At 44.9% G+C, this 26,120-nt stretch overlaps 1 protein-coding gene across 2 annotated transcripts in view; it reads right to left on the reverse strand.

The window, feature by feature from the left end:
• Positions 1 to 4,263: 4,263 nt before the first annotated feature.
• Positions 4,264 to 26,120, reverse strand: part of GK5 (glycerol kinase 5) — a 30,383-nt gene continuing 8,526 nt past the window's right edge. Inside the window, exons 2-17 of one of the 2 annotated variants that reach the window (XM_075570238.1) lie at positions 22,859 to 22,952; positions 22,615 to 22,690; positions 20,621 to 20,714; positions 19,561 to 19,692; positions 18,476 to 18,551; positions 15,554 to 15,615; positions 14,695 to 14,768; positions 13,792 to 13,852; positions 13,420 to 13,546; positions 12,399 to 12,503; positions 12,023 to 12,117; positions 11,169 to 11,272; positions 10,664 to 10,723; positions 9,231 to 9,364; positions 5,958 to 6,005; positions 5,701 to 5,836 (exon numbers count right to left, since the gene is read on the reverse strand). In XM_075570238.1, the coding sequence (XP_075426353.1) occupies positions 6,001 to 6,005; positions 9,231 to 9,364; positions 10,664 to 10,723; positions 11,169 to 11,272; positions 12,023 to 12,117; positions 12,399 to 12,503; positions 13,420 to 13,546; positions 13,792 to 13,852; positions 14,695 to 14,768; positions 15,554 to 15,615; positions 18,476 to 18,551; positions 19,561 to 19,692; positions 20,621 to 20,714; positions 22,615 to 22,690; positions 22,859 to 22,952 (1,299 nt within the window). In that variant the 3' untranslated portion in view covers positions 5,701 to 5,836; positions 5,958 to 6,000. Of the gene's footprint in view, positions 5,837 to 5,957; positions 6,006 to 9,230; positions 9,365 to 10,663; positions 10,724 to 11,168; positions 11,273 to 12,022; positions 12,118 to 12,398; positions 12,504 to 13,419; positions 13,547 to 13,791; positions 13,853 to 14,694; positions 14,769 to 15,553; positions 15,616 to 18,475; positions 18,552 to 19,560; positions 19,693 to 20,620; positions 20,715 to 22,614; positions 22,691 to 22,858; positions 22,953 to 26,120 lie in introns of both variants that reach the window. The other variant, XM_075570237.1, reaches the window with a different exon arrangement.

Consider the following 26,120-nt stretch of genomic DNA (forward strand, 5'->3'; position numbering starts at 1 on the left):
AAAAGGTTCCCATCCATTGTTATTTGCCAGCCAAGGTCCACAACACACACACACATATATATATACATTATATATATATATATATATATACACACACACACACATATGTCTTGCAGGTACGAGTTCCTGCCCCGTAGAGCTTACACTCTATTTTTTGGTACCCAAAGCATACAGAGATAAAGTGACTTGGCAGGGTGTGTGTATAAATTATTGGAGTAGAGATATAATTTGTTTTTATGGAGTAACAATATATCACTATGATCTGTTACTATTTCTTTGTAAGCATTTAGAGGGGGGGGGGAACATATTCTGTTAGGTCCTGGAAGAGAAAATATTTGTAAATTATAAAGAAGGGGGGGGGGGGGAAGAATATATATATTTTTTTTAATTAGGGAGAGTAACCAGAACCAGTCAAACATAAATATATGTGATGCCATTACTCCACCATACCACTACTCAAAATCATCTTTATTTGTATTCATATGTATTTACAGTGACGTACATATTATTTTTGGCTGTTGTAATATTATTGTTTATTATTTGGGGTGTTTTTTTCCCCCCTCGCTCTCTCCACTCCCTAAAATGTTTTCATCATGAAGCTAAAGTTTTTTTTATATATTAATAAATAATGAAGACGCAGACAGTGTAAAACAACAATGCACACGCCTTCAACTTAAAAGCATTCCTGTGACTATTTTGATCAAGGGTGCGCAACTCCAGCCCTCAAGGGCCACCAACAGGTCAGGTTTTCTTCGACTGAGCCACTGATTGAGCCACCTGTGCTGAAGCAGGAATATCCTGATAAACTGACCTGTCGGTGGCCCTTGAGGACCGGAGTTGCTCACCCCTGATTTAGATGGTAACAGGAGCAATTTCTAGTCAGAGAAGAGTTAGCGGAATAACAGTTGAGTTTACTGTTCCCCATACACCTCATTCTTCCTTCCCTGTATCAGCACAGAGTGTAGAGAAGCAAGGAGCACAGCTGAAGTAGAAGTCTGCAGGGAGAATCCTGTAGAAAAAATGAATAAAGGGCACAACTCCGTGCTAAAACTGAGGGTGATTTATTGGATAAATGCACAGGGACAGAAACACAGCCCACACACCGACATGTTTCGTCCCACGGGACTTTATCAAGGTGTATCACATCACTATACCTCCTTACCTTTAATACTCCCGTTTCGCGCCAAAATCGCCCAACTGAGTACACTGCGCAAACTCATTTACATTCCCAATAACCTCATGAACCCCTCCGCTGGAAGTCAAACTCCCCCCCCCCCCCACAGGTCTTCTTAAATGTCATTGGAAAAAATCACTGCAGCTAGAATTACTTAAATATGCGTTTCTAACAGAAGCAACAGACAGGAGTGTAATGAGAGGTAATAGGTACACAGCATAAGGTAGAAAAGCCGTGTCCACACGTTAAAGACCCCGTAGAAAAAGTTCCACAAATTCTCTAACTAAGCCCTGATCACTGCATCTGGTTTCTGTATCTGCCCTAACGAGTTCCTAACTAACGACCATGACATGCGTAACAAGGTAACTGCAGCTAATGTACATTAAAAGAAAAAAAAACCCATTGGTTAAGTAGGATTTGTGTCAATTTTTTTGGTTTAAACTTGTAACATTTCCACGGTAAACAAAAGCTTTGGCAATTTTTTTTGTTACAACCTTTATTTAATCTCTTTTGGTGATAAGACTGTTTGTCGGCCCTCACAACCAGGAGACAAATGGGTCTTTCTGTTCTGTTTGCAAAGTCATTCCGAAGCCGTTGTTCTTCACACCGATAAAAAGAAGGAGCAGGATGCCAGTGTTACCGGAGACAATAAAAAACACTCATTTTTCACAGGATACAAAGAAATAAAACCGTTACTTTATGGAGGGGATGGAATCCTTAGGAGCAAAGGGGTGTGAGAAATAGAGAGACCATGCTGCATTTTAACCCCCTCCCACTACTACCCCTTCCCCCAATTCACACGCAGTGACTAACCCGATTAAGCCACCTGTCACCCATATGTCGCCTGACCATCTCAACTTCCAGAACCCAGCAGCCTATTGGGATAAATGGCCCCAATGTCCTTCTTTTCAGCATGCCTCCTCCCGGAGACCCTCACAATGAGAGATTATTCTTCTCCCCACCCCCACACAGCCTTGATAGAGCAATTAACACTTTGGCTGCCTGCAATACACTACAAGTACACACCAACCGGCCTCATTAAACTGTAATCCTTTCTCTGCATAATTACAATAATTATTATTATTGTAGAAAAGACCTGCTGTTTCAGCTTCATTTGTAAAATAATCTGCCTGAAGAAAGGACCTTTATGGACCGGAGAGCTTGCACTTTTTTTTAAAATCACGTGTTGGATATTAAAGGAATCACTTCTACCTTAGCTTTCTTGGTGCACGTCTATATTTTGGAGAGTTGTTTGTTCGCTTTGCATTTGGTCACCTCTTATTAAGATATCGTAACCACATTTTGCATGATGATTCCCGAGATCAAGGCGCAGGATTTTGTCCGTTTGGATACATTTTATATTTAATTCAATTTCTATGACTTATTACAATTTCTCAAGCAAGTCAGCCACTGGGTGTTGTACCTGGTAGACTATATATTTGGCACGTGATCTGATGCACATAGCCTGGTGGCAGATAGCTATAAAGTTTACACAGAAAGCAGACGAAGAAAGTGAGGAAGTCAGTTGGTACGGGAGGAGAAAGTAAGAACGCTGGAGGAGGGAGAGGCGGAAAGAATTGGGGACATCATAAGGTATTAAAAGAAAGTGATGCGAGAGAGCAACGATGGGGAGAGGGGGGGCCAGGTACTTTCAGGTAGTAATAATTATAAAATAGAATTTCAAATGATCTATTTGAGTTCTCTGGTTAGTCCTCCCATGGATTTTTATCTTCTGGTGAGGTCCACAGCTTGTGAGACACCTAATCCCAAAAGAGGGACAACTGGCCCCATCTGTTCATATAGGACGGACGGACGGACGCACACACACACACACACACACACACAATTTCCTGGGACGCGAAGAGCAGAGGATGGAGAGGAATAAAAGCAAGAGGGACTCACATAGGGAGCGAATGAGGGGCAGAGAGAGAAGGGGGCTCAGACATAGCGGGACAGAGACACTCAGAGGGTGTAGGGGATAGAGAGTAGAGCAGGGGACAGAGGAAACTAGAGCATGGGACAGCTCTGCTTTCTATTTATCATATAGCCTGACGCTGCACGATTAGAAAGGGGGACCCCCTACATTAGAGATGCTGTCAACAATTATTACTGTATGAAACCAGCCGGGTATACTAATGGGTTCAAATACCACAATATTCCCACTAGCATCTCGTTAAAAAAAAAAAAAAAAAAATCGCGCTTTGGAGTGCAGTAGATGTATTTTCTTCCACTTAATACCTAATGCACCGAGCTATCATTAACCCAGTGAGAGTAAAATCTATCCCCCATTGTTTAACTGGTTAACAATCATTTCCAATTAAAACTACAGTCCATGCAGATCTCTTCCTGCCCTTTCCAATGCTGGGTTTAGTTTTAAATATTCAGTGTCCGGGAGGTGAAAATGGAGCTCTCCCCAGGGCCCAGTGTAGCTTACCCTGAGAACACCAGAAGCTAGAGATAATCATAATTTAACACGCAACCAAAAAAAAAAAAAAAAGCGCAGGACACAAGATACGAACATATGCATGAAACTCATAGGATTCTGGGGAAATTGTCGCTTTAAAAAGACAGAAGAAATATTAGCAACACACTGAATTCTGGACTTTTCCAACGATAAAAAATAAAATAATGATTAAATAAATGGGCATATGCCCATTATAAATCTACTTCATGGATTCTCCTGTTACTCCATATAACTGATCCCAAATGCCTTGCGGTGCATTAGGTGTAAAAATATATATAATGTTTCATTGTTATCACCAACACACTGGTACTTTCAATAAAATTAAAAAACACCAGAAAAAAAATACAAAAAAAAAAAAAAGGACGAACACAGATTTTGCATTAAAAACAGAAACCTTAATTATAATACTCTGCATCCCCTAAACATTAATTTTTACCTGCAGTTTGCAATTTCACCACATGGGACTTTAAGTGGCAATTGTTCCGCAATATTATATACAGTACATATATACAATATAGCAGAAATCACAAAACGTAATTTCTCATTGTTAATATTTGATTAATAAAATGAAAAACATTTGTACAAGGTTGAAAGTTTTTTTTTTTTTTTTAAATGTTTAATCAAATTTGGCAATTGCATTATCCAACATTTTTATTTTATTTTATTAAACAAGTCGGTAGTAAAGGGTTGACAATGATATAAAATGATTATTCAAAACATAATTGACTCCGTGACTATTAAAAAGGTCATTACAAAACAGTACAGTTTAAAGGTAAATTTCCGCTATCCACAGTGATTACTTACAGTACAATTCAAGTTATTGAGTAAGTCACAGTTTGTTATCAGTTGAATAGTATGGGAGGGCAAACAGACCAGAGGTTCCTAACTTTTCTTTTTTTACACTGTGCAAGACAATATTTGTTCTGCGAACCCCTAATTAATACATCTTATTACTGACTCCTCAGACTATCCCATACAAAACGGTGTGACCGATCCCAGGCAGTATACACTGAATAGGGCCCCAAACTGCACCTCAGTGTATGCAGACAGATTGAGGTGGTATAGCGGTCACTCACAGCTTGGGGCCATACCAAGTGCGCTGTCCCCACACAAGCTCAGGAACCCGCTATGCTGCAGGGGATCCGCCAGATTTTTGGGGGTTAACACCTCAGACGGCTCACGAACCCGCTGTTGGGAATCACCGAGATACAGCAACATATATACACCCAAATTCTGAGAAAAAATGCCACCAAATTAAATTTTATATAGTATAAAAGTGCAACAGTTATTTTTCCCCACCGCGAGCTGTGGCGATAAAAATACTTAAAAAAGACAATAAAATAAAAAACTTCAACTATAACTTCAAATCATCATCTTTTCATGATACCATTTAGGACTCTGCTGTGCATTAAGGTTCATTACGAAACCTTCCGGCTTCTGCTTCTCCTGAGTGCACAAACCTCTCCCGTCTCTCCCCCGCCCCCCCCCCCCCACCCCCATAGTGCGGATTTCACACGCGGAACTTCATTTCCAAGCATTATTAATTAATAGCTGCAGCATTGGGGGGGGGGGGGAGGAAATGACTCGTTTGACAAACTGCAGGCTACAGGAGTGTATGTGTGTGGGGAGGAGGGAAGGAGAGGACATCTGTGTCATGGGAAAGTAACGGCCAGCAGCTTCCACAAGGTTAATGGAGGTTTGTAAATCCGTACAGGTATTCCTCGCTATCCAACGTTTCACTTTACAACGAATGGCCTATCCAACGCTTTACAATGCCTCACTGTGGGCCGTTTTTCGACGCCGGAAAGCGTTATCCAACGCTCATCGCCACTGATTAACATGGGACTCACTGTACAACGGTTTCAATATCCAGCGCTACTTCCAGAACGGGTTCCATTGGATAACCGAGGACTGCCTGTAGTTTAATAGATTAGTAGCTGTAGAGGTGCGGAGCAGCACCCGGCCCCTTCAGTGAAGAGGTTAAAGGCAGTCCCTGCAGGTTGCTTTCTTATGAGGTATAGGTGAGCACAGAGAGCACTCGGTCTGCTGTTAAAGATCATTGTACCAGTTGGTGCAGCGCTGCAGTGCCACCTCCCAGCTGTTCATGTACGGCTCGTAGTCTTTCCACTTCGCCTGCGGCTCGAACAGGACGCCCGTCTTCCTGAGCTTCTTCAGCTCCTCTTTGCTGGACCAGAAACCTACAAAAAAAAAAAAAAAGAAGGGGTGGCTAGGGTGGTAGTCAGATCCAGCGGGTAAATAGAGCACAGGAAGCATCCTTCCTGTTGTGTGGGGCGAGAAGCAGAATTACACGGTTATTACCTGGATGGGAGCTTGGATGGTAACTATGTTATCCAGCTCCTCCCTATACTGAGATGGGGAGAGGACAGTGTAGTTATTTGGGAATCAAGGCTGTGATATTAAAAGCCACACCCGCTAACAGCTTTCCCAGGATTGTGGGAAGGTAATGCTGACCTGTTCAGTGTGAGCCCACAAGAGGAAGGGCCCCAACTGGCCGATCACAGAACTTGGGCCGGCACCAACTTCTGGGGGTCGGCTGGGCCCAACTTCTAGTAATGGCTTGAAAATATTGTGGTCTAAAGCAGGATTCTTCAACAGGTTTTCCAAAGGGGCCAGAATTAGGAGTAGAAGGGCCACAAGAGAGAGATTATACATGATTATTGATCGAAGGATGTCTGCAACTCATTATGATGTCACCAGTATGATGTCACGTGACAGATACATAGCATACCAGGTACAACACCCAGTGGCTAACCAAACACACAGACGCACATATACAAGGCTATTCATGTCTGCAACAACCGGAATGCCTCCTGGAAGGGAGGAGAGACAGCAAGGAGGGGAGGAGAGACAGAGAGCGACAGCAAGGAGGTGAAAGGAGAGAGAGACAGCATGAACGTAAGGAGAGACAGCAAAGAGAGGAGACAGATGGATGAGGGAAGGGTGCACATGGGGCAGGAGGGCGTGCAAAGTTAGGGGAGGAGAGACAGCGAGGAGAGGAGGGAGTGTAGTGTGCACAGAGAAGAGTAGACACAGTAAAGCAGGGAGTGCAAAGATGGGAAGAGAGAGTGCAAAGAGGAGCAGGGAATGATGGAGGAGAGAATAAGGTTGGGAAGAGGGGACAAGAGACAGCAAGGCATTCCAGGGAGGGGTGAAAACAAAGAGTCCTGTTTAATTAATAGCCTTTAAGATCTGCGTATGCTATGCCTGGTACGGCTAGTTGTAAATTTAATTTTTAATGCATTGAAATACTTAAAATATGATTCAACATTTTGAAAGTGTTTATAACATCTGTCATATATACATTTTATTACCCTAACTTACAAGAGAGTTTGTGTGTGAAAAAGTGCACCTAGTTACTTAAGCCACTAGTATGAAATTAACAGGAGCAGAGAGTTCAGGGGCCAAATAAAGTGCCTTCGAGGGGGCCAGTTGAAGAGCCCTGGCCAAAAGTTTAAGATACGTTTAATGGTCCTTACGTGCTCATACCCAATTGGTGTCCATACTGGGACGAGTGAATAATTTGGATTACCTTATCATTGGCGTGACGCAACCAAGATTGGCAGTCATCCCCTATAGTCCCCTCAAAAAATGGAAACACTTCCGGGTGGACAGCAGGGAGACTCAGCGGGGCCTTCTCAAGAGCGTAGCCGGTCCTAGCTCTTTCCTCTCCGGGCCATCGCCCCCCCGGCCGGTCGTTCATCCTCTGTGTTGTCACCTCGAGGTTCTCGCTGCTGACCCGATCTATCCTTGGGAACCAGACTTAATGCTGACAGAAAAGATGCCGATTCCTCAGGGTACCGAAGCGAAACCCGTCTCCCTTCATGATTAACTATAAGACAGAACGGGAAGGCCCACCGATAGCGAATCGCCTTTTCCTGGAGTATCGCCTTCATCGGTCGCAGTCCTCTTCGCCTATCTACTGCCAGCCTGGAAAGATCCTGGAAAATCTGAAGAGAGTCATTTTCAAATGCAATTGAGCCTCTATTTCTGCAACCCTTTATAATCTTTTCCTTAGTTGCATATTGATGAAGCTTCAGTACCACATCTCTACTCGTTTTGGGGATCCTCAAATCTCGGAACCAACGCTCTGTGAGTTCTGTCCATCAGCAGATCACTATCTTGTAATTGTGGATCAATGGATAAGAAGTCTCTTGAGATATGGCTGCAGGGCTTCCGCGGACACTGTCTCAGGGATATGGCGAATTCGTAGATTCTGCCTTTGTTCCCTGTTCTCAAAGGTCCTCCGTACCATCTCTCATAACTCTTATCTCTTCACTGAGTCGCAGGACCTCATCGTCCGTATTTACCTGGTTTTGTAAAACAACGTCCATCTTGTTTTCCAGCTCTGTGGTTCTTTTAGCCAGTGAGGAAACTTCTGCTTTAAATTCCATTACAGCTTTGTCCAGAGCTGACGGGAAACCATCTTGCATTTCTTTAAGCATATTCTGAAGGCCCTGTTTAGTAATCACTGTGTCTCCCTCTGCAGTGCCACTCTCACTCTCAGCAGTAGCTCTCACCTCTATATCTTTCTGCTGTGCCTCTCTCTCCTGAGTTTCTCAATGCTGTGCCTCTCTCTGCAGTGTCTCCCTCTGTCCCAGCAGCTTGTCTCCCTCCCGGTCAGAGCCCGACGTCGCGCGCTCCCGTGCGTGCGCCTCGGCGCCATCTTTAGTTTCCTTTTTTTCAGCTATCGCTGGCTGTCCGCGGCCGAATTGGGAGAGATCCGGGGTCTCCGTCCTCTTATCTTTCTTGAGGGGCATCTCTGCGTGTTCCCCCGCCTTCTGCCGCAACCCGCGGGACGCTATGAGGTGCCGATCAGGGGCCATAGTGGAGTATGCTGGGCGGGATGCACGGAGCTCACTCAGCAGACGTGCATCCGCGTTGACGTCAAGCGCGCGCCCCCGTGTTCAGACTTTTATAAATGATTTACAAATCTCAAATCACCTAATTTTAATCATATTACTGATTATTAATATTAATTGTTTCTGCGGGCACCTGTCCTGAAGAGCTTACAAGCTAATATTCATACATGGAGCACAGGGAGATAAAGTAACTTGCCCAGGTTCACCCACTATAAAGGCAGTGATATTACAACTAAGGGCAGTTCTATAGTGCGTGTGCTTGCTGTGCGCGCGCGCAGCATTTATAGTTGGCTGAGGTAAGTCAGCCATTCTATAATAGGACCGCGCGCACGGTAGTGTGCGTGGAACCGCCCAACAGCGGGGAAGATGAGGAAAATAATGAATTTGCGCCGCTACCGCCGCTGATATGTAGGTATATGTGTGTATGTAGAATAAATAAAAAAATTAATACGTTAATAAATTATTTATTTCAAACGTATACACACACACACACACACACACACACACACACACACACACACACACACACACACACACACACACACACACACACACACACACACACTATAGAACGGCCCTAAGCCGCTTCACTTTGGTCCTGACCCTCTTACAGGAGATCCCCTCTTGGATGTGAGATAAAGGTTGAACCGTGAATTCCCTTTGCAACACACTGCAGCAAACAGGGCTACATTACCCTGAAACAAATACCTACCCAGAGCCAGACCCGCGAGGAAGGCGGCCCCCAGTGAGGACATGTCCGTGTGTTTAGGTTTATCGATGGTTTGGTTGAACAAATCCGCTGTCATTTGCATCACAAAGCTGTTGTTACTGACACCTCCGTCCGCCCTGTGAGGGGAAAACAGCGCTATAGAGAGTTAAAAAGAAACAACGTACAGCCATAGTTTTTTTTGCATGTTAAAGCAAACTACAAACCGTCATAAAATGTGCGTAGTATGTATGAAGGCATCATACATGACACGTTTGGAATACATTTTGACAAGATGGCAGGGAGAGAGGGAGATTTTGTGTGAGCTAGATAGATAATCCATATGAATGGATATTCCAGGCAAAAGGTGACACATTGTGTGCTCATTTGCATGTCTTTTCCCAGAGTCCCTTGCTGCAGTGGGAGCACTGTATGCTAGGTGATAAAGGTTGAAAGGGAGGGCTGCAGACCTGTCTAAGACATGTGAATGTGCTCACAAGTGATATATATGTGCCTCAGAAGTGCAATTTAAAATGACATTTACGGGTTATCTGAAATTCACCAAAAGGTGTACAAGATATTTGGTTGAATCTAGGAACACACCAGGAGAGGGCATTATAGATATCCAGAGCTTTGAAACTTCACATGTCACCAACAATTACTTCCAATCCCCCCCATACAGCGTGCCTGGCTAGATTATATGTAGAGATAGCCGAATTTATCAACGTTCGCCCCCAAAATGTTTCTATTTCCTCGCAAAGTTGAAAGTACATGGTTATAAATAAAAATAAATAAAAAGTTTGTGCGAGAGCATGCATTTCCACCTTTGACCACCAGAGTGTGCTGCGATGAATGGAAGCAGAGTCCTGCTGTCAAGTAGTAATAAGCCCCTTGCTGCTGGATGCGTGGAGGTACTTAACCCCCGGTGCACCGTGTGCATTCCGTTTTTGTGTGTGCTGCGATGAACTTGATAAAGTTTAGCCCAAACCAGAACTGTGGCTTTTACAGGGGAGTGAGAGACACACACACACACACACTTTAAGAAATGTATATTACACTGTATGAATGACTTTTCTTTTCTGTAAATGTGTGCACAAATACAGTACTACTACAATCTATAAATGCAATTCCTGTTTGCAAATATCAACACATGGAATTATAATACAATAAGTGCCACACACAAAATCACACAACAGGAAGGGAAACTCCGGCCCGGGAGAACTTGCAGTCGAAGTATTAAACAAGAGACATTAGTGGCCATGTTTACTAAGCCGAGCTACTACATAAGACACGTTACAGTGGCAGAAAAGACATTACAGGATCTAATGTAAAGAATACGGGAGCCTGCACTGTAAGGTCATACAACTTTGAGGACGTCACAATTGTAAACCCCAAGACGTGGGTATATAACTACAAAGGCGCAGGCATTCTACACTTGCCTGATGTGTGTGATTGGGATGCAGGTCTCTCTCAGCACCGTATCATACAGCTGTTTGTTTCTGGAGAGAGAACACAATCAGATTTCTTTAGCGGTGAGAATGAAACGAGAGCGGCTTTGGAAAAGTGCAGATACTGGGATAATCTCAAAGGAAACATGTTCAAGAGGAAATTACAGACCAGAAAATACACTTTCATTATCAATAAACCTTTTAATGACGTGTCATAGTAAAGCACAGGGACATTAAAAATAAATAAATAAAGATCGAATCCCTTTCATTTGATTCAAGATCTACATGTACTGTAAGTGAGCCAGGCAGGAACTGAACCCACAGGTTTGTGTACCCCTGGAAAAAAGAGGTTGGTAATTTGGGGGGGGGGGGGGGGGGAAATATTCACACAGTACAGGAGGGAAGCCGAGAAGAATCAGTCCTTTACTGAAAGAGTAGTGGATGCATGGAGTTGTATCCCAGCAGAGGTGGTGAAACTTAACACTGCACGGCTCACCTGAAGGCTATAGACTCCAGGATGGCGCGGACTAGGTGACTTTTGTTGGTGGAAGATTTGAGCCCCATGAATGAGGCACAAGCGTACGGGTCATTTACTGGAGCCTGAAACAGACACACAGCAGTGTCAGACACAGGCAAACCTCGCAGCGTCTGCCTTCAACACCCGAGTAATACGGAGAGACACATACATACAACAACAGGCAGAGGAGGGGAGAATGAACGGGTTAGAACAGAGGCATTTATACCGCTCAGCAAAACATCACAGGGAGAACTAGTCACACAAACAAACTGTTCCGAGGAACACACATTAGTGCCGCTCTGTGCAGGGTATATAGATAATAATATAGTCACTGGACCATTTCAACAAAAAAAAATGACTACCCGCACCAGATAATGTCAGCATAAGTGAAAAATGTATTTATTATTTGGATATAAAAAATAACAAAACACCTTGACAATCTAGTGAAGGTGTTTAAATAAATACTTTATACATAGAAAAATCTAAAAACAGGATCACCAAGGGTTGTAACTAAATGTAAAAAGTTTATTGCATTTCGTCTCAAACCCTGGTGTGCCTGCTCTATATTTTTCTACACCCCTTAATGTGGTTTGCACCCGGGCAGATCCTACAGTATTTTGGAATGGAGTGATGTATGTACAGTATACACAAACATATGCACACACATTTGAGATATAGATAGATAGGATAGATAAGGATAGATATATATATTTTTTTAGACGTGTGTGTGTGTGTGTGTGTGTGTGTGTGTGTGTGTGTGTGTGTGTGTGTGTGTGTGTGAGAAAAGGCCAGATAATGTCTTGGCAGAAGAAAGGCAAAAAGATCTTTCTCACCTGCAAACCAGTGAAGGACGGGACAAAGTAAATCCCTCCACAGTCAGGGACACTGGTGGCCATGTCCGTTGTGTCACCAACATCTGTGAAAAGACCTGAAGGGACAGAATGGGCCTGAGTTACCCCGACAAATTATATACCGTGGTACAGGACACTGAGCAGCCATCTTTTCTTGAACCTCTACTTATAATTTGTCTGCGTCACACACATTTGACTCTCTGTCCGGGACAGTTTGGGTTGATTGGTGTAAACGTCGGGACTGGCAGAATCTGTGGACATTCTTCAACCAAATGGGCTACGGCACCAACCAAGTTAAACTCTGCTCCCTGGCCTGGGTATACTGCCAGCGATTGGGATTTGGAAATATGCCACTTACTCAGCTCCTGTGCCCACTTGATCGCGGTGCCAGTGTCCGAAGCGTTCCCTTCCGCCAAGCACACCACTTCCTGGCCAATCTTCCAGCCGATCAGAGGATACAGTCCTAGCCAGAGAAAAATCAGAGGGGGTCCATGTTTCGCCGCGCTTTTTCCCTCTCGTGCAGATTTTGGAACATTACGGCACATTAACCCTTTCTGTTGCCAGAGGCGTCCCTTCCAGCGGCAGGGAAAAATTTCCCTCAAACCCCTTTCATTGTCCCAAGACGTAGCTACTACATGATTGGGTCTGACACCCTGGGTGCCTCGCAACGCACGAGCCACGTCCACAAGAAATACCCCTTTACTTAGGGGAGAGGCATTAATGACCAACGGAAGGGGGATGACGACGCCTCATCCGTTCCGTAATCAGTGATCATAGCGGTCACGCGATCGGAGCGCCGGAAATTCCGCAGCCCATCCAGCACTCAATGGGTTAAAGGAGGTCCCCGTTGGCGCCGAATTTGACACATCTCTATCTGTGTCCTGTAACTCCTCAGATTACAAAGCTGTGGCAACAATTGGAGAACAGGTCTTGAATTTGTTGCTAAAACGTGCGCGGTGAAAATGACGCTCTTTTACACAGAACCAAAGACAAAGCCAGAGTCCGCACTAAATCGCCATTTTTTGTTGTTGTTGCACTTTCCAGTGCGTTTCCTTTTTTGATGCTCCATTCAGGAGATAAGTGGTTGACATATTAAGTGGATTAAAAATGGAGGTCTAGCCAGTACCCAGTGCAGCCGAAAGGTCACTTAAAATATAGGATGAAAATGCACCAATTCTGCACCGGTGGAATTCCACAAAATAAAAGCCATCTTTTCGCAATTGCATTTATAACACTAGGAGGCAACGAAGCATTGGGATTCATTAATAATCCTCCTGGCTCCTGCCTTCTGCAGCAGCAGCACAACCCTATTCTGTCCCCATTTTTGCTTACCTGCAAAAAGCGCTTGAAAATGCCTGGACTTATGGGAGCTACCTTACCTGCTATAGACGTATGCAAGGTGTTTCCTGTATTGATCGCCATGAATGTTCCAGTTCCCATGGTCAGCTTCACATTCCCAACGTCAAAACTGCACTGTCCGAACATGGCCGCTTGCTGGTCGGCAACCTGGGAGGGGGAGAGGGAGGGAGAGCGTTCCTATCGCTGATAAATGTACAACGATGTTGCCGTCAGCTTGCCAATGATCATTTAAATGGCGATGTCCCACTTCAGAGGACAGTGTCCTAATTTACAGAATTTTACAATTCTTTTTCTTTAAATCTAACCCACTTTGATGCTTTGTTTAAATGTTTACCCTTTTAATTCCTAACACAAAGGACAATTTAGAGACACGAATAAGACTTTTCACTTACCAATGCCATGATGGGTATGGGCGCTCCGAAAATACTGGTGTCCACAACGCCAAAGCTGTGGCTGCAGAAAAAGAGCAGTAACGTCAACACCGCACATTGGAAATGTTTGATGCATTAATAAAGCAGCAGTTCCAGCAATATCCTACATGTGTTTTTTTTTTAATAAATCAGTTCTGTGCTATGAGAAAATACTTGTAGCATATATATATAATATATATATATAAATGTTTTAAAGACATTATTAATGTTTCTAATGTAGGAAGCATTTCCAAAGTGACAGCCCTCTTCCCCTTCTGATAGGCTCTGGCTCTTGAGCCCCACCCTCCCTCTAGCAGTGCACCAATTGTATCTAGTAACTGCCCAGTCAATCATATTCCAGGACTACATTGCCCAAAATGCTGTGCAAGAACTGAATTAAATAACCCGGAGCAAGCGATCTATTACAGTCGATTACAGGAGAAAGGATCGATCTGCAGCTTAGCTAATCGCTTGTCAGTGTGCAGATTGTATTGATGCACATATTGAATGGGAAAAAATATATATATTTAAAAAAAAAACAAACAAACAAAAAAAAAAACCGGCAGCTTGAACTGCAGCTTTAATAGTGCCCATCACTACAGGAAACGGTTTCTCCGATTCTTAAAAAACATGTAGACTTAATGAGGCTGTGACACCTTTTAATGGGTCCACATGAGAGTTCTTCATAGGTGAAAGTATAGTGTGCAGAGCTTTATCTAAACCTTAAACCTCACAGGTCTCCTCTTCATGTGTCTAGGGCTTTCCAAACTGTACGCTATCATTTCATCTGTTGCTCCCATAAACGGTATAACAATCCACAACAGATGTACACTTGTGCAGCACCAATACTAGCCATGAACATGATGATGATGATGATGATCTTACCTAGTGTCCTCCACGGGAGGAAAAATAGACAGTGGGATGGACAGCATGGAACAGAGGAAGGAGCTCCAACACATCTGAAAACAGGTGAGATGCAAAACCAAGAACAGGATTAGACCCTTGCACATGGAGTAGAATTAGGGAAGTGGGCGGTGCTACAGTGCCTCTCCTCTCCTTTCCCAAATGACCAAGTGGTCAACTGGATTACAATGTCTTCCGATGGTTGCCATCAGCACAGAGCAAGGCCGGTCCCCCTGGGTATTGTGAGCATCAAACTCTTAAACACCCCCCACTTCCCATGGAAGCCCCAATATTAATGCCACACAGCAGCACCCACTTCCTATAGCTGTGAAGTGCCATGTACATTTAATGGCACTATGTAAAAGATATACATACAGTACATACTGTTCCAGACGTCCTGAGCCATTCTATAGAATTAAAGCAGCAATCCCGTCTACCCACCATAAAAAAATAATATATATCTACGTTTCTTTTTACCATAGTGAACTCCCATTGCTATTGCCCTGTGCAACGCACCACAACCCCTTTTAAAAAACTCTGTGTTAACATGCTGCATATATTGGTTGCTGAACACTTGCCTCTCCGGGAACTTAAAATGACCACTGCCATTAGCACTCATTAAGACAATGGTACCAGCTGATGCCGGTGAAATAACAAAATAGGGGGAAAAAACCTCGGCAAAAAATAATGGTTTCTAAAAAAAACCACGAAACATCTGTTTGTTTTATCACTTAATATTTGGTTGTTTTTTATTGGGGGGGGGGAGGTTTAACGTTTCATGTGCTCACACAAGATTATACTTCAGCGCCAAAGGAGGCAGCAACGTACTGCACACGCTTACCAGGTAAGGATCGAAAATGGCTGTCCCGCTGGCGTTTGAGTAGTCGGTAGCAAAAACCGAGCCTGAAGCATCAAAGAAAAGCGGATAAAATGGTTTAATGGCGAATACTGCCTCTAACCTCGTTTTAATTTCCTATTAACAAAGGATTTTAAGCAATTGTAATAAAAAAAAATAAAAAAAAAAACATACCAGAAAATCCTGCTGACATTGTTCTTACAATTAAATGTATAATGCATAGAATAACTGAGCCACTGATTGTGCCACCTGTGCTGAAGCAGGGATAGCCTAAAAACCTGACCCGTTGATTGCCCTTGAGGACTGGAGTTGGTCGGCACTGACAGAGCATCTCCCATCCATACGTGTACTCCAGCCGAATAAGTAATGCATTACACTAGATCTCGGCATGTCAATTTGTTTTCTCGGTAACTGTTCCTGTACTTTGAAGAAAAATTCTACTCGGAAGAACACGAGAACAGTTCTTCATAGGGTTTCAGAGCTGAAGTGTTTTATTGGTATTCTGCATGGTTAAGCACCTAAAAAAGGTACGGTGTGACAAAATGCATAAATCTAGAAGATTTTTCTTTTTTAAGAAAAAAGATATTTGCCACTTCAATGAAAAGTTTTTTCCACTTTAAAGAAGCAATCCATGCTGGTGTTTTTTTTTGGTGAAGATATATATAATATTTTATTTAAAGCAGGGGATCTTCAGAGATGAACCCCCTTTAATTTCAATTCCGGGGACTTCCAGCTTCCGGAGATACTAAGCAAGCAGGGCTTTAAACTTGAAGGCTCCCACATCGCATGGGCTAACAGCAAGCTGCGCCGATGACGTCACTGCTTGCTATTGGTCCGAAGGGGGCAAAATCTTTGAACAGCTGACATATTGCGGCTACCGGCACCTAGTTCAGAGGCAAGTATCTCCGGAAGCACGGGGTCCCCGGAGCTGAAATTAAAGAGGTTCAGCTCCAGAGACCCACTGCTTAAATGCTATTAAAAAAATAAACCAATTTGCAAACAAATCCGCTGGCATGGATTGCCGCTTTAAAATAAAAAAAATCAACCCACAGGTATCTAGGAGCGTCCCTTACGCTTTTGTTTTTTTCGTGTCACCATACTGGTACATAAAGGCCCATTGGGTTAACGGTTAAAAACAAACAAACAAAAAAAAAAAGAAACACACTTTTTACATGGTGAAATTTGGAGGGTCCCCCTGAGCCAAAAACAGACCCCCCACCCCCTCCCCTCCGCGGTTCCGGAGTTACTGGTCGGTGAAGTTACCGGGTTTAAATCTCCCTCTGGAAAAAACAAAATGGATGCCAAAATCTCAGGCCAACAGAAAGCTGGAACATCATCAGTTGTTTCTTCCTATTGGATGGCCATTTAAACCAGGAAGTAATACTGGCCACTTCACTAGCAAGTATCTCGGGAACCAGGGGGTCCCCGCAGCGGGAAATATTGTGATTCATCTCTGGAGGACCCTCCGGTTCCAATCCAGAAAAATAACAAAAATGGAGATTGGTTATGGTGTATTGCTCCTTTAAAAACAACAGCAGAGAGAAAAAACACCCCCCCCCCCCGCCCCAGATTATTCTCCAGGGTAACGAGTCCAATCAAGTCTTCCTCTGGATTACCCAGTACATAGAGGAGTGGTCTCTATGAAGAATGTGTTGAAGTCGCCTTCCCCTTGCGTGGGAGGATCTCAGCCCTACTCAAATGAATTACGCTCCCAGTTACCGAGGCATTTTACAATCTTTTGCTCGCCCCTCTGGCTTTGAAGCTCGATTTAACCATAAATTATCTCAAGCATGTACTAAACGTTGCAAATGGCGTTTTTTGGAGCAAAACTGGTGCATGGAAATGTCATTTTTATTTGTTCGTCTCTGTGCCAACCTGAAATGTCTCCGTTTTGGCACACAGAGATGCTCATCTCCATAGATAGGGTGTCGGTAACTCGGCGCTGTTTATAAGGTCCTGGTCACGTGAGCCAATAAGAAGCCGCACTGGATGATGGAAGAAGGAGCGGGTCAGCGAGTAAAGACACTGACTCTGGCACCGAGTTTGAAGCAGGGGAACCTGGTTCAATTCCCGGCGTCGGCTCCTTGTGATCTTCGGCAAGTCACTTTATCTCCCTGTGCCTCAGGCACCAAAAACATAGATTGTAAGCTCCACGGGGCAGTGACTGTGCCTGCAAAATGTCTCTGTATAGCGCTGCGTACAATTAGCAGCGCTATACAAGAACATGCTATTATTATTATTATGTCACGGCCTCCTATTGGGCCGAGGGAGCATTGAACGCCGCCATTACAAGAACAGCAGCTAGCCCAGCCGGAGCCGCTACCAGCACCCCGCTACGGAGGTGAGTATCTCAGGAAGCAGCTGAAATGAATGGGGTTTAGCTCCAGACCCCCTGCTTCAAACCTATGTAAAAAAAATAAAGTAATGTTTCAACCCCAAATAAATAAATTTGACGCAGCGCGCATGTTCAATTATATAGAACGACAAACTATTATTTTCACTGTATGATTATAAATAACATTATACTAATAATTCATATTTACCAACACCTGTACTAAATAAAAAACACCATTTAAATCTGAATTTGCTGCATCAATCAGGTCTTCGACATGATGCAACGCGCCCAAATTAATTGCAAACAACTGATTATGAGCTGTACGTATGAAACCTTGAAAACATTAGGTGAACGTTTTTCTAAATAAAATAAATAAAACTCCTTAAAAACTAGATAGAAAAAATCCACTGCTTCGACTAGCAAACTTCCGACTTTCGGCAAAAAGAAATAAAAAATTCATTTCCAAAATTGTCTGGCAAATCGAGGGGGGGAGAATTGGACACCAATGGTCAGCTCTTTGGCCCAGCACGTGCCGCGTTCTTACCGTGCGGCTCGTTCACAAAATCACTCACCGTTGGTGAGTTTATAAAGCAGCCACGTGTCGATGGTCCCGAAGCAGCAGTTTCCCTCCTCCGCAGCCTGGCGCACCTGGCAAAAATCCAAGTTACTTAGCCGGTTTTACCTTCACGAGACATCACGAGTTTGTGCACGCGCCTCACATTCACGGCCTGTGATTCAGAAGGTTCTGCTCATGCCATACTACCATTACCCATAGAGCATAATAATATATACAGTGCCGACAGTGTACACAGTGCCATACAACGACATGTGCATATTCATAGCGAGTGCCTGGCTCTGAAGAGCTTACTATCTAATGTTGCTGTCCGAGGCATAGGGAGACATCCAAGGAGCCGACCCTGGGATTTTAAGCAGGTTCACCCACTTCAAAGGCTGCGTTCTTACCACCTAGCGCGCACACACACACACACACACACACACACACACACACACACACACACTCTACGTGATAACATTGTGTGGCACTCAGGAGAAAACAATAGTAAAACCTCCCAAAATATGAAGTTCTACCAAGTCCATATATGAATATCAAATATTGCATTTTATAAATATTAACGAATATTCTATTGCACGCTGCATTATTGTTTGTGTCACCCCATTTGCACACAATGCCAAACAGTTTCTCCTGTTCAAGAAACTTGAGATCAGGACTCACGATGGAGCGCTAGGCCACGCCCCCTGGCGGTTCAGCCAAGCGAACCAGCCGGTTAACGTCACGGGCGCGCCCCATCACGTCTTCCCCCCTGTGTTTCCCCCTGCAGACCGGGGGACTCGGCTGCACGCGCCGCCAGTCTCGCAGACGCGCGTGCAGCAGGGCCTTAGCCTAAGTAACTCAACTGACGGTGGGATAGTACCTCTAAATAAGCAGTTCCCTCTGAGCCTTCCTTTTTTTCTTTTCCATGAATAGGAAGCAGGGGGTGTCCGGAGCTGAACTGCATTCATTTCAGCTGCGGGGACCACCCCCCGATTCCCGAGTTACTTACCGGAGAAGGTAAGTAACCTATTGCAAAGGAACTCATCAACATTTGAAAATACGTATGCTGCGATATATTTTTCAACTTGGAAAAATCCTTCTTACCTCGGGCATATTTTGTAAAACCCACGCCAGCCGCAAAGACACGTGCTGAGTCGTGAAGTTGATTAAACTCGCGGCTAGGAAACGCTTTCTGCGTGTAAAGAGATGCAGTAACTGAGAGGAGCCGTGCACTGCCTGGGAAAAAAGGAAAAATATTGGGGTTATTTTCCTTTTTATTTCTACGTATTTGCTACGGAAAAAACTGCGGACCGCTAGAGACCCATTACAAATAGTCTAAACCAGAGCTCTTCAACTAGTCCCGAAAAAGGGACCAGATCAAAAAACATTCAGGAGTTTGTTGCAATGTCATTTTAGACACATTTAAAGACTAAAAAAATTACTATATTTTAACATTTTGCAAGCATTTACAACATCTGTACCATATATATTTACATTACCTTAACTGACACGTAAGTTTCAGTGTGAAAAACTGTCTAAGCAATTAGTATGAAATTAGCAGGAGCATTCTAAGGCCTCGGACATGCTTACCGCTGGCGTGCTGAGGCGCGCTGAGGCTCAGGGAAAGCGGGTGCTTTCCCTGGCCTTGCGGTTGCTTGTCCTGCTCGCCGTAAGGGGGTGGGGCGTGCACGTCACTGGCCGGGGGCGGGCCAGTGACGTCACGGAGCTGGTTCGACCTCATTGGGCGAACCGCTCACGTGACCGGCCTGTCGCGCCGGCAAGCGGGGGAATGTTAAATTCCCCTAAGACCTGCGCTTCCGCAAGCGCGCGGAAACGCAGGTGAGCCCGTACTAAAGCCGCTCTAATTGCGACTGTAGGGGCTCAGTGCTGAGCGGGAGCGCGCTTCCACCAGCAAGCAGGCAACATGGCCGAGGCCTAAGAAGGACACATGGAAGTACCAGGAGGTACTTTTCCGGGATGTATCTCAGGAGGCCGCGGGTTCCCAGAGCAGAAATTAACAAGTGCCAGCGCCAAAGACCCCTTGTTAAATTCATGGAGAGGAGGGGGGGGGGGGGGGGGCTAGGTAAGTCACGTTATCTCCCCGTGGGTCTCTGATGAAGAGAATCTTATCAAAATAGCCGTTATCTCACAAGTAGACAATGACCTTCAGCAGCAGGGAGCTGTTCCAGGACCGGACTAGCTCTGCCGCTCGCAGGTCCTGCCAGCTGATGAAGTTATGGAAAGGTTCCCCGGTCTTCCTGGAAGAGAGAGAAAAAGCAACCACTTATTTTGGAACTTTGCACCTTAGGAAAACTTATGCGAGAGTCTTGGACTAAATGAGCAATCCCTCCTAGGACCAAAGTGTGCTAATTCCAGTGACATGTTTAAGGGGTCCCACCTGGGTAATTGATACCTTTATTTTTTTTTTTACCCAAACCTGACACCTAAAAGTATTAATTTATTTGTGCAAAATCAGCCTTTATTTTCTCTGGCTGGTCCCTTTTGTGTGATGTCCCTGTGTGATCAGCAAGCGCTTGCACAGACAGAGTCTCCCCTACACTTATCTTTATTGGTTCTCTGATAAGGACAGGGTGGGAAAGGGGTCCCCCCCAAGACAAATAGCGGATTATGTGGGATTGCACCTTTAAAGCAGCAGTTCCACCCACTTCCCTCAGACCCCTCCTTGTTTGTTACCAGGATGGGAAGCTACACCGCCCCCCGCCCCATAGTTCCGAGATACGTACCGGTGAAGGTGCAACCAGTTCTTTCCAATATTTAAATCCCCCAGGGTCAGGCGGGTGACATTGTGACTTCCACTTGACGCAGGAAATCTACACTGCCATTTTGTTTCCCCCTGAAGGGGCCTGAAACTTGCTACCTTTAGCGGTGTGTATTTCGGGAATCAAGGGGTCCCCAGAACTGAAAATAGCTCTATTCAGCTCCGGGGACCCCCTACTTCTCATACTGGTAAAATTAAAAAACACCAGATCCTCACCAGAAAGCAAAAACGAATGCAGGTGACATGTTTAATGTTTGAGGATAACAAATTACCCCCTTGATGAAGAGTTGTATATACAGCGAAAATGTAATTTGAGTATCTTGTCCTCGGAGCATGCTCTGCTCTTTTTTGAGTGTTAAAAATAATTGTTTTCCTTGGCTCTACCTTCTGAGGTTACCATGATAACCTTTAGACTGGGGATAGCTCCATTATAACCTCCCGGACAATTAATATTTCCAACGCTTACTGTACATCTCCTGAACACAGTAACAGACTTTAATCAATTAGGAAAGGGCGAGAAGAGATCTCTTCAAGTAAGTAATATAATGACATTGCAGGGGGATCTCTAGAGGACGATTACAGTGATAAATGTAATAAACAAAGACACAGTTTTGAAGTGAAACTTCTTTAACGGCACCTACAACATGAAAATTTCCCTGGCAGTAAATTGCCTTGATGGTGACAGACGTATAGTGCAGGAAGTGACGTCACTGCTGGCAGAACAGGCCATCAACGAGGTCAGTATTGCCAGCTCCCACCAGTCACTGGAGAAGACGACACACACACACACAAACACACACACACACACATACCACCCCCCCACCAAACTTCTGTGCCCAATCACCCCCGAGATCTTCTCCTCTTTGGATGGGGCTGCGAGATCTGGGCGCTGTGTCCAGCACCGCCGGAGGGAGAGGGGGGCAATGGAGGGGGTGGAGAAAAGAGTGCCCAGCGCTCCGTATCCCTACAGCAGCACCGCCAGAGGGAGGGGTGGGAGGAAGAGAGCGCTCAGTGCGCCATGTCCCCGTAGCTCGGGGGAGAGAGCACAGTGTCCTCGGAGGGAGGGGGGGGCGGGGGAGGGGGAGCGCCTGCAAGGCACACACACGAGGAATTCACAGTTACTATAAATATAGAAGTGCAAATAGTTAAAATAATACTAATAATATAAAACACACGTTCTAAGTCAAACTTTTGGGTTTTGGCACTGAAATTGTGTTTTAATTATTAATTAAAAACATCACCATCACAAAATACAATTTCTGTGACAAAACAGTGACAGAACAGTGACAGAAGGCAAAGAAGTTTGACTTTAATAATGTGCGTGCTCAGCACAGAAACACTTTTTTATTTATTTTTTAAATCGAACTGACTTTACTCACTTATTCCACGTAATGAACGTCGCTCTCTGAGTTGAAATTCCAAGACCGGCCACTTCGTTTATCTGGATTCCTGCGTCTGCGAGTGAGACAGTGAGCCAACATGGAAAATAGCATTGTACGCAGCAAAATACTGTAACAGCTGCAGTGCCACCAACCTGGGAGAGAAGGGCAACAGGTACCTATAGTGTAGAGGGAGTAACTGGCACTGATAATGTAGAGAGGGGGGGGGGAGAGAAGGAATTACCTTTCACTGCATCTCTCACAACAGCAACAAACTGGTCCCACAAGACTTCAGGATCGATCTCCACACATCCATGCCAGGGAGACAGGACTTGTATCTGTAAGGAATGGGGGGAAAAAAACCCACAGCATTATTAACAAGCATACCCCTTGTCCCTCTATCACACACAATAATAATAAAAAAATAATAACACACACACACACACACACACACACACCTTGCTTCTCCAACTGTGGAATGGGAGAGAGAGGGGAAGATATTGTCCATGGATCGTTCTGCAAATATCATGAATTAAACTAGATAAAGACAATACAGTATGATATTTCTCCTGGTTTTCCCATATTGCCAATAACTTCCTATTCCTTCTTGTTTGCCTTTCGTGTGGGTTTGGCAATGCAATGTGTTGCAGGCACTTCTGGCAAAAAGCCTTTCACGGGTTCAGAAAGTAATCATACATTTATTACAAGGGTAACTTACAGAGACACACTTGAGAGGATGGTAAATTAGACCGCATGCGCGCTGAAGCGCTGGGATTTTCAGCCGACAGCTGAAATTGTTCCCGAGTGCGATATCGGCTGAAACACCCAATCGGAGCGAAGCTGCGTGATGACGTCGGCGCTTCGCGGGCTATTGGCCCAGTGACGTCAGTGCCCCGCCTCCGATCGCACACGCTGGCTCGCCTGCTAGTCCATGTAATCGCTCCTGATTGAGCAGGCGAGCCTCAGCGTCAGCGCGGAGGAGCGCTGTCGGTGCTTCTATGAACGCAGCCTTAGGCAGCGGTCCCAGTAACTGCTATAGCGCACACCTCGGCGTGCGCTGTGCGTGTAAGCACCGCCCCTCAATGGGGCTGGGCCCCGTACTCACCTTCCCGCTGAAGGTGCAGCCGCGCCGTGCTCGCAGTTTTTTTTTAACTCAATGGAATCGAGTTCAGAACTGGCGACGGAGGCGTGGCCACGCCCCCGTCAGCGGTTCACCCAATGAGGGCGAACCAGCCCCTTGAGGTCATGGCCACGCCCCCGCCCCGCAAAACCCCGACCCCGCCCCCTTTCGTCGCAATCTCCCTCTATCCCTAAAGACCGCAGATCGCGGTTAGCGCTGTGCACACGCCGCCCCCCCGCCGGGCGCGCGTGTCACAGTGATCCCTGGGACCGTAGCCTAAAGAAGACAGCGTTGAAGAAGCGTACATTGATATTATAAAAACCATTTACGAGGCTGCCACATCAACCATTAGATTACATGAAGATACAAGTAAGGATCAGTAAGGCTGCATCCATACAAGGACAAGCAGCGCTGAGGCGTGCGGACGCTCCGCGCTGAGCCCCTGCATCCTCAATGAGGATGCCTTGAGAGGGGGCTCACACGAGCGTCCGCAGGCGTGCTCAGGCTTTGGAGTTTTCAGCCGAGCGCCAAGCTGTTTTTCAGCACGCTGTCGGCTGAAAACATCCAATCAGCCTTAAGCAGCGTCAACGTCACGGCGCCGTGACGTCGGCGCCGTGACATTGACGTCAGTGCGTCGCGGGCGACTGGCCCAGCGACGTCACTGCCCCGCCTCCAACCACCTCCCCCCGGCTCCCTTCGCGCACGCTGGCTCGCCTGCAAGTCCGTGGAATCGCGCTGACTGAAGCAGGCGAGCCTCAGCGTTAGCGCGCATCCGCTCTCCTCACCCCTCTATGGCCCGGGCCTAAGGGTGTGCAGCAGGGAGACACCATGTCACTCAAGTTGTTCACTGCAACACTGATAATGTGTATATCAGGGGGGACTCCATTTTGCCTGCCGTATAACCATTTTATACCAACACTGCCATTATGCTTTTAGTCTGATGTTAACTAACCTTTTTACCCACTTAATGCTGGCTGCACTTATGAACTATCTATGTTCAGACATAGTTCCGGAATGAAGTTACAGGAAGTGTTGGCCAAGAAGGCATAAACTGAAATTTATGTACGGTCTCAGCACTTCAAGCATGAATTATGATCTGTGCCCCTGTGCCCCAGATTGGGCAAACTATGAGTTCCCAAAATGTAACTTTCCCTCTGTCACTTTAGAGATAAGCATAGAATAAGGTAAGTAAGCTTGGCACGTATACACTTTCGCTCGCTCGCCTATAAAACCTGACTGTAACCGTTTAATAAACAGGAGAGGTTTTTGACAACGCTAACTGGTGTCCGACTCAATTACTTCTCCTCCGAGCTGCTCGTCTCCTTATCCAGCGCCCTAACAGTGGGGAAATGGCCTCCAGGGGGGTGAGAAATCTGAGTACTGGAGAAGATTCCTACGTATATGGAGTAGAGAATAATTATTAACAAACACTTGAATTGTTCAAGACATTAGATTGGGAAGAAAAATAAATCAAAAGCAACAGTGAATCTTTGAGTCACCAATGATTTGCAGGTGACATTTTTGCCACAAGGCCAGAAGACATCCAGCAACAAAAATCGAGAACTAGCTGAAGTAAGAATGTATCTCAGCAAAACCAAAGTCATGTTCAACCAATTTGTCAAGTCTAAAAAAAAAATCTAAATAAATGGAATAGAACTAAAACTCGAAGACTGTCCACCTTAGAAGGCAAACAACAATGACTGGGAGACTTTTGCAAACAATCCATAGGAGAATAAGATGGGATGGAGAGTATTTGGAAGAAACAAGACAATATTACAAAGGAACCTTCCACTGTGCAGCAAGGGGAACGTTTTCGGCCTGCGTATTCTGCCTGTGCTCAAGTATGGATGTGAAACTTGGACCCCAAATCCTAAAATAATTCAGAAGCTTCAGACAATGCAAAAACGTATGGAGAAATGCATGCTGGGTATTACCTGCAGAGGTGGGAAAAAGAATGAATCTGTTTCAAACCCCAACAAGTCTGTGACCATCATCACAAGGGTGAAGAAATTAAAATGGCAGTGGGCCAAACATATCAGAAGAAGAAATGATGGTCGTTGGACAAAGATGGTACTCGACTGGATTCCAAGAGAGATTAAAAGACCAAGACGACGACCAATAGTAAGATGGGAGGATGAAATCAGAAAATGTTTTGGTCCAACGTGGAGTAAACAGGCTGCAACCGCAGTACCTGAAAGAGCCTTAAAGCTGCAGTTCAGTCTATATCCTGCATGTGTGTTTTTTTTTAATAAATCAGTTCTGTAGTAAGAAATAATACTTTTAGCATTTTCTGTTTTTAAAAAAACAACTTTGAAAGACCAATTTTCTTGTATTCTATTTTAACAAGCATTTGCTAAGGCACTGCCCCTTCATGGCCTGTCACAAA

This window comes from Ascaphus truei, chromosome 14 (genome assembly GCF_040206685.1).
Source record: "Ascaphus truei isolate aAscTru1 chromosome 14, aAscTru1.hap1, whole genome shotgun sequence".
In the NCBI taxonomy this organism is placed as follows: Eukaryota; Metazoa; Chordata; class Amphibia; order Anura; family Ascaphidae; genus Ascaphus; species Ascaphus truei.